This window comes from Akebia trifoliata, chromosome 9 (genome assembly GCF_017979445.1).
Source record: "Akebia trifoliata isolate Shusen 1 chromosome 9, ASM1797944v1, whole genome shotgun sequence".
Classification (NCBI taxonomy): Eukaryota; Viridiplantae; Streptophyta; class Magnoliopsida; order Ranunculales; family Lardizabalaceae; genus Akebia; species Akebia trifoliata.
This window is the reverse complement of record NC_141383.1, coordinates 17032884-17041264: the sequence shown is the minus strand read 5'-3', so window position 1 is coordinate 17041264 and position 8381 is coordinate 17032884. Positions and strand designations below refer to the sequence as shown.

Genomic DNA, 8381 nt, shown 5'->3' with positions numbered 1-8381 from the left:
TCATTTTAAAGTAATTTATAGGAAAAAAATTAAGGTAAAGGGGGGTATCTCAAATATTCGCCAAAACATTGAGGAGGTATCTCTAAATCACAATTAAAAGTTTATTTCGAAATATGCTCCACGTCGTGACAGTGAAGCAAAGAAGTGGACAAGACGTGAGACTCGAAAGAAGTGACGTTTTCTTTTTTATCTGATTTTTTTTTTTTTTCTTTTTGGAACTTTTGTTCTTATTCTCACGTCCTTCATTGACCACGTTAATAGGAAGAGATCTTGACATCTTGTTTGAGCTCTCCTAACCTGCGCACTTCTATCCCCTTATCCTGTGCACCTCTTCTGCTTTCTTCGGCTTTTTTCTGCCATGGCAGAACCTCGGGCTGTAATTTTTCTAGGGTTTATTAAGGAATGATCTCCAAAGTAAAAAAAAATCTTATTTTTTTTGAGATTTTTGGTACTTTTTATTCATATCTTTTGCGTGTATTCATGGAGAGCAGTTTCAGTTACTGTGCTGTAATCTTCGTTTTTCCAGCTCTAAAGGTTACTTTTTCGTCGATTTTCAAGGGATTATTAGGGTTTCGTAGAACTTTTATTTGATTCCGCTGGAAAATGTGACGAGATTTTAGTTTTGTTGGGTTTTTTTAGTGTTTTTGATTCTGTGATGGAGAAGTTTGGACGAAGAAGAAGATCTTCATGCAGAGATTTAGGGCATTTTTGGAGTTTTTTTTTGAGATATTCGAAGGAAGGAAGTTTCTTCGAAACTTTGTAGATCTTCAAAGGTAGTTCTTTTAGAGTTCGGTTTTCGCAGGACGAGCTTGTGAACAAGACGAAGAAGCAGCAGCATTATTTAGGGTTTCGACATTTTCACTATTAATCGAAGAAATGAACGATACATCTTCGAGTTTAGCAATCACAGAGAAGCGGCCACAGAGGTCTGGTGGTTGTGTGGGTATCTTCTTTCAGCTCTTCGATTGGAACCGAAGACTCGCAAAGAAGAAGCTTTTCTCCAAGAAATTACTTCCACCAGGTATGCATTTAAGAAAAAAGAAACATTAAACTTTTTTACATTTTTTAATCTAATTTTGGACTAAATTGAAAACATTCCCATTTTTTATTTCATGGATTTAGCTCGAGCGAAACGGGCTGCGAAGAAATTTGGGGGAGACGAGAAGTTACCAATGGCTAAGCTTCTCCTGGTAAGCAAGTTTTGTTTTTGATGAGTTTAGTTGTCTTTTTGGTGATTTTGATTTAAATTTATTTTGATTTTGTTGATTTCTTTCTGTATAAATCATAGATTGCTGATGAAAACCGAGGGGGTTTCCCTAATGCAAAGAAATCTGAAATTGATAATGTTAATTCTTCGGTTGAACGATCCCATGAAATGCGAGCTCCGAGTTTGGTTGCAAGGCTAATGGGTCTTGAATCCATGCCCACTGTCCGTCAAAACAAACCTAAAAAAGCATCATTTTCTGAATTTAACAACGACCACGAAAAGAAATTTACAAGTAATAATCGGAGTGTTAGGACTTCGGAAAAATTTGGTTTAGATGAAGAGGATTTTCACTTCGAGAAAAAACATGTGAAATTGGAATCTAGGCCTCAGAAGCTTCAGAAGACGGGATTATTTGAGAGACGACCGGTTACTAGGTTTGGGGCCGAAGCATTTCAATTCAAGAGCGTTATGTCACTTTCAAGAAAGCATCACCCGAAGCTTACGTCTCCTGTCAAGAGCCCAAGAAATGGAAGAAATGCCACTCGGTTGATGGAAGCAGCGACAAAGATTTTAGAACCAGGTTTGCAAGCAACCAACCGGGCTAAATGCACGCTTACATATTCGCCTTCTCTTCATGTTGCTTCCAAGGATGAGTTGATGAAAGAAGGAACTGTGATTATAACACCCGATCTGTCTAAACAACCAAGTTATAATATTAGTGGTGGAAAGTCGTTGAAGGGGACGTCGTCATGCAAAAGTTGCGGTAATTGGTTAGATGTTGTGGATTCTAGATCAACTGTTGAGGAACAATTGCCAGGGTTTGCAACTTCTGTATCGGGTTTAGTTAGTTCTCCTTCTCAAGGATCAAGACGAAGCGAACTCAAACAACCTGTATCGTCTTTTGGTCAAGAAAGAGATGTAGGTGTTTTGAAAAGTCAGGAACTTTCACTTGGTTCTGAAGCGAAGGCTAATACACGGACTAGAAGTAAAAACGTCACTGATAGGAATCCTCAATTCCGAGAAGCTCAGGCTTCTGCTAGTGGTTTCAAGCAGAGGATTCAGAAGCAGAATCAAATGTCTTTGGTTAAAGATAGAGTAATCCCAAGGCCCAAATCAAGTAATCTACGAAGCAAAAGAGACTCATTTACTGTTGGTTCTGTTATTGGGTCCAAAGATTATGTTGCTTCGAACCGGAACTCAATCAATCACACCAGGGCCAGGATGCCATCTAAGGTATTGGATAATTATAAGATGGACATAGAGAGGAATTCTTGGAACAAGAGAGATGATTCATCATCAAGACTGAGGGACTCGATTCGTAAAAGACGGTCAATAAATGGTAATGCTCGGGTCGAGAATGCAGGTTTTGTTCAATCCACCTTGGGAAGGCAAAGGAATGTTGGAGGTGATGTAGTTATTGGAAAAGTAGTGGGGCGTAATGCTTGTTCTGTGAACCCGAATCATGTCAAGAGTGATCATTCCATTGAAGCAAAGGGTCTTAGAAAGGACGCCGATGTTGTTTCCTTCATGTTTAGCTCCCCAATGAGGCATAAAACTGAGTCTTCCTTCCCTAAAGAAATGATGGAGAAGACCAAGACTCAACATGGGCTTATCATGAACAATAGTGTTTCTCAGCAGAAAACATTGACACTGGATGCAAACAGTGGAAACCCATCTTCCCAATTAGAAATGCCGTTGAAAGGAGATGCCTTAGGGGTCCTCTTGGAAGAGAAGTTGAAGGAATTGACTTGTCGAGACAGAGATGAGTCAGAAATTGGGGATGGTCTGCCAGGAAAATCTACTGCTTCAATTCTTGAAGAACTGATATTAGCCTTAACTGCAATAAAGCCCTCTTCTCAGAAAGATGGAGACAACTCCTCAGTTAGGCTTAACCAAGAAAATGGATTCTTGCATAGTCAGATGTTCAATATGAGCACAAAGTTCCAGGTCAGTTCCTTTCTTGTATTATCATGTATGTAGCATACTAATTGTCCTCTCCAACTATAGATTTCTGCTATACCCATTGATCAAATTTTAAATGATTTATGGTTTGAGCATAATTTAGCTTCCCAATCCACAGTTAAGAGGGAGCATTATCTGATTTATTTCTAGACCTGTGGTGTGGTCCAGAGTGTCTCAACTTAATACAAAAGTTTTGATGTTTTTGAAATTGGGGGAGTGTTCGATGGTTGATATATAGAAATTTGAATACTATTAAACAAATTGATATTTTAATTCTATATTTGTTGGCAAGAAATATTAATTAATTAATTTTCAAATTTTATCACCTAAGCTTTTGTTTCTGGGGACTGGTGAGAAACAAAGAAGGCAATAATTTAAATATTTTTAAACACTGGTTAGAACAGTAAAATACTAATGGGTATTCTAATGTGCTAGCTGGTAGGTACCAGACATGTGCCATGGTATTGATATGTTCAATTTACGATCACCGATATGTCAAAATGTGTTATGAATACATCGTGGGCTGCTTATTACTCATTTTTCTTAAAAAAATCTAAAATTTCTTATGTGGACTGCCTATTAGTCGCATGTAATTGATGGAATTGGTGATTATTGAGCCAAATTAATTTAATGCACGCCTTGTTTGACCTTGGGTTCAAATCTAATTCGTTCACTTGGAACAGTGATGAACAAGCTTTAGGTTGTGGTTTGTTATCCATGTGATATAATTTTTTCATTTTATTCTCTGCAGTCAGAAGCAAAAGCAGCCAGGGGTCTCTTTGGGTTTCCTCTTGTGAGTGATGGTGATCAACCTAGCCCAGGATCTGTTCTTGATGCTTCATTCTCAAATGAAAGTTGCTTTTCTGAGAGTCTCGATGGTAGCTCAGGTAAGAAAACCTCAGTCCCAAATTTTACTAGAAAGTAAAATGTTAAGAGAACTTGCTCAACTTGATATCCACTTCTGCTTACAAATTTTATTTTTTCATGCAATTTGAATTATAAAACTATATCCATATATTTGTGGTGTCTCATTTTTTTGACTTGGTCTTTTATGCTTTTAAACCAGGACATAAGCTGCACTCCGACTCTTTCAATCGCTCCTTTGATCAACTAAAACAATCAGAACTTGATGCAGATCTTTCAGATTCAGCAACTTCTTTAAACGTGGGGACTGCTAGATGTGATAAGAAGACCAGTCATTCCCTGAATAATTTTTCCAGTATTTTATGTGGTATTGATCTTGCTGACGTTGGACTAGTAGGAAACAAACTAAACCACGCAAAGGAGGTTATGATCAATGCTGGAATTATATTCGGAAACACTTGTCTATGTGATGCCAATGGTGTCAAAAATTTCCCAATAGGCCCTCTTCTTGACAAGCTTGAGATAAAAAGTGCTAAATGTAGTATGGGTTTCTTGGAAGCCAAAGATGGGCATCAATTCAGGAGGTTTCTATTCGATTCTGTCATAGAATTTTTAGACTCAAAATTCGACCATTACTACCATAAATCTAGATGTACAACATGGCCAAAAATGCTATTACATGTCAACGAAGAGGAGTTTTTGACGAGGGAGGTTTATGAGGAAATCATGAGGTGGACAAATTTGGTTGGTAAGACTCCGGACGAGATCATAGAGAGGGAGATGAGTCATTCCTTGGGGAAATGGATGGATTTTGAGATTGAGGCCTTTGAGTCAGGTTCCGAAATTGAATTGGACATACTTGGTGTCTTGGTTGATGAAATGGTTGTTGACCTTTGGGCAATGTAAGGCAGGTTTCTCTTGAATCTCACAGCTGGATATTTTGAGCTTTTTCGTTGAAATTATGCTACATGTCAAAGTTTGCCTCTTTATTTGATTTCTATAGGGGGCATTGGAAGTGCAGATTTTGGGGTCATTTTGTAATTTTGTTCCCAAATTATAAGCTTGGGTTGCTTGCTTTGATGTACCTCCCAATTAAAATATCCAAGACAAGATGGATCTTTCTGTACAAATTTGTGGGTCTTCAGTGTGGATGGTACTGAGCAACATGGGCAATTGGTTTTTTGTAGAGGAGAATGTTTTATTTTCATTTCTTTAGTGTGTGCAACCTGTTTTTAAGAAACCCAAACCTATTTGCAATTTTTCTTTTCTGTTTGTTTTCAGTATTACAAACTAAAATAAATTGTAGTTTTAAAAGAGTATTTGATGATCTATTCTCTCTATATCAATGCAGAATCCAGCGATCTAGACCGTCAACTTGTGGGCCCGCTTTGTTAAACACCAAGCTAATGACAATAGAGAACTACTGTTGACACCCCCTCCTTTTACTTCTTAAACTCCAACTAAATTTAAAAAAAAAAAATTAATAAAATGAGAACATTATTCTATTTTCTTAAGTTGGGAAAGAATCTTAAGTTTGGATATTTTCTTTTACAAGCGTAGTTGATGTCAACTTCTTCTTTTTGATGGGTTATTGTCGATAGTGGTGTCTTTTTCTTTTTCATCATCTTGTGAAAAAACTATGATGTGGAAAGGTTTACAAATAATTTAAGGAATTTGGGTGTAATAAGTAAAAGTTGGGTGGCAATAGAATTACTCTAAACTTATGTGGCACTATCAGCTATAGATATAGCTTCGGTAATCTTTTGTGTCTTCAGGTCAATGTAGATTGATATCACATGCACCCAATCAACGGCTACGATTTCATCGAAACACTGAATCAAATTACTTAGAGAGAGAGAGAGAGAGACTAAACTTCAAAAACAAACAAACAGAAGAAGACAACCACTGAATCAAATTACTTAAAAAAACAGAAATAAAAATAAAAAATAAATAGAGAAAAGAACAGATAGCAACTCTCATTGAAACATTATATCAAACACAGTTTACAGAAAGAAATTCTTCAAATTCCCAAAGAAAGAATCTATTTATAGGTATAATGAGATCAGATGACATTAAGAATCAAAATATCATCCTCATCATCAGAATACTACTGTCTGTAACCCAAAACAGTCTTCTGGCTCCCTCTAGTACTCCTCCTCACTCCTTTCCCTCCTCCTTCACCATTAATAGCTGAAGCAACACCAGAAGCCAAACCCTTCAAATCTTCAACACTAGCATAGCTCTTCCTCACCATCAAACCCCCTTTCTTCTCTCCTCCTCCTCCACTAGCCGACTTACTTCCTCCAATTCTCGTCACATTCGAACTCTTCGAATTCGGTGGTGTCATCTCCAATGTTGATGCTGGCCTTCTATTTTCCTTCCTTATAACAGCAGAAAAATCTGGGACCGATTGAGCTAATACAGACATTCGGTTACGATCAATCACAGGTGCTGATTCCTGAAATGTTACTCGTTTCTTCGTTGGTGTTAATGTGAATTTGGGTTCTTCGGGTGATTCTTCTTGTTGTTGGTTCTGTTTCATCCTCAGCTTTGATTCTCTCAATTGGGCATAAGCTTTGTATCTGGGTCCTCGTTCGAATGTAAGGTTGGAGATTGAATTCTGAGAGAGGATCAAAGAATTGGGATCGATAGAAAAGAAGAAAGACTCGTGGGTTGGTCGTAGAGAACCATTAATGTCAGCCATGGTTGCTTGAAATTCAATGATGTTTAAGCTCTGTTTCTCTATTGTGAAGGTCTTCGTTCTGTTCTTGTTTGGCTTCTTTGTACTTTATTTTGTTGTTGTTTAAAAGTAGATTTGAGTTACAACGGTCTAATAATAAAGGGCAGAGAAGAAAGATCACATTTTGGTGAGTATTTGAGGCACCACCCTATGTTTTAAAACTGATGATTTGTCCCCCTTTGACTAAAGTCTTCTTAATAGATTAATAGAAAAGGATTAAAATACCCTCATTTTCAACATTTAACCAAAAACCCTTCATTTTTCTTCTCCAAACCAATATTATCCATCATTGTCTTCTATTTTCCAAGAATCCTTGTTTTGTAAGTGTGACTTGAAGGTTAAGTAGATAAAATTTTAATGTTGAAGATGAAGATTAAATATTTTACCCAAAGAGATTGAAGATAATTAGTTTTGGGTAAAAAGGGGGTCTTGGTTAATTTTGAAAATGAGGGTATTTAGATTATTTTTCCTTTTTCTAAAAGAGAAGACTGAAGTCAAGTGAGCATGTCATCAATTTAAAATCATAGGGAGGTAACTCAAATATTCACTAAATCGTAAAGGAGTTTGCTTAAATTACCCCCAAAATTTACTTTTCCTCTCCCTCCAACGTTCCAATTGCGGTGGGGTCCCATTTCAAAAAAAAAAAAAAAAAAAAAAAAATGTCAAAAAGTCCAAAAAGTAGGATCGAAAAGGTTTGAACTTTTCTTGGATTCTCTTTCAACCGTCAGATGCGTGTCATCATTTGTCTCCTTTTCTTGGTCGTGATCTAGGGTTGAGATTCTCTGGTAGGCTGATTTTGGTTTATTTGTCGGTGGGCCATATGAATAGGTACAAGGCAAGTGGACACAGAGGATCCAGAAAGCACAATGTACCATATGTTCTAGATGGTAAACTTTAGGGTTAGCAATGGATCGGATCAGACCCGAAATTCAATATGTTCTGATCCAATAACTTTAAAATTGAATCGAGTATTTGGGTTCTGAAAAGAATCCCACCCGATATCTTATCGGATTGGGTTTAGATCAAGATCAACATTGTCCCAATCCAATAGGGACCCGATCTGATTTAAGGTATGCAAACCAAGCCTATTCTACATTAAATGAACTGGCCCAAGAATTGGGGCCCATGCAATTTCCACTTAATGGCCCACTAAAGAGGGTATCTTAGAATCAGCATCTAATCCATCATCAGAGGGTGGTTCTACTTGCACACCAAAATTGCAACTTTCACCTACTTTCTTGCGATACCCACCTGAGTTTTAAAATAACTATCTACACACACCTATTAAATGTACTTCAACTTAAATTATTTATTTCACACACCTAAAGGTACCGAACCATTTTTCTTCCTCTCTTAGAAAGGTTTTGACGAGGGTTTTACACTTTGATCTGACTTACTCTTCTTACCCTAACACTTCCAATCGAGTCAAAGTCGTTTACATGAAATAGTTATGTTTAGTAGGTACCTATCAAATCTGTTTTGTAAAATTCAGTAGGTACCTACCGAATGTGTTAAAACAAGTTCGGTCTAAATCTACCCAACATAACTGTCAATTTAAAATCATCGTTTTGAAGTTTTAATAGTGATTTTTTTCCTATTCCTTGATGA

General features: G+C 37.0%; 2 protein-coding genes across 2 annotated transcripts; one reads left to right on the top strand and one right to left on the bottom strand.

Moving 5' to 3' along the window:
* The first annotated feature begins 248 nt into the window (after positions 1-248).
* TRM22 (DnaA initiator-associating protein) lies at positions 249-5338 on the top strand. Its single transcript, XM_086453825.1, has 5 exons — positions 249-1021; positions 1123-1190; positions 1289-3154; positions 3921-4056; positions 4236-5338. The coding sequence occupies exons 1-5, from the start codon at positions 877-879 to the stop codon at positions 4937-4939; spliced, it is 2919 nt and encodes a 972-aa protein (XP_086309951.1). The 5' UTR covers positions 249-876; the 3' UTR covers positions 4940-5338.
* A 660-nt stretch (positions 5339-5998) lies between these two features.
* On the bottom strand, positions 5999-7381 carry LOC147394431 (homeobox Hox-B3-like protein). Its single transcript, XM_086453830.1, has one exon. The coding sequence runs from the start codon at positions 6735-6737 to the stop codon at positions 6141-6143; it is 597 nt and encodes a 198-aa protein (XP_086309956.1). The 5' UTR covers positions 6738-7381; the 3' UTR covers positions 5999-6140.
* Positions 7382-8381: the final 1000 nt, after the last annotated feature.

Bases quoted from the DNA above. Each gene is read 5' to 3' on its own strand.
- LOC147394431 (XM_086453830.1), bottom strand. From the start codon at position 6,737: ATGGCTGACATTAATGGTTCTCTACGACCAACCCACGAGTCTTTCTTC.
- TRM22 (XM_086453825.1), top strand. From the start codon at position 877: ATGAACGATACATCTTCGAGTTTAGCAATCACAGAGAAGCGGCCACAG. The intron at 1,022-1,122 runs GTATGCATTTAA...TCATGGATTTAG, and splicing joins CAAGAAATTACTTCCACCAG to CTCGAGCGAAACGGGCTGCG. The intron at 3,155-3,920 runs GTCAGTTCCTTT...TATTCTCTGCAG, and splicing joins ATATGAGCACAAAGTTCCAG to TCAGAAGCAAAAGCAGCCAG.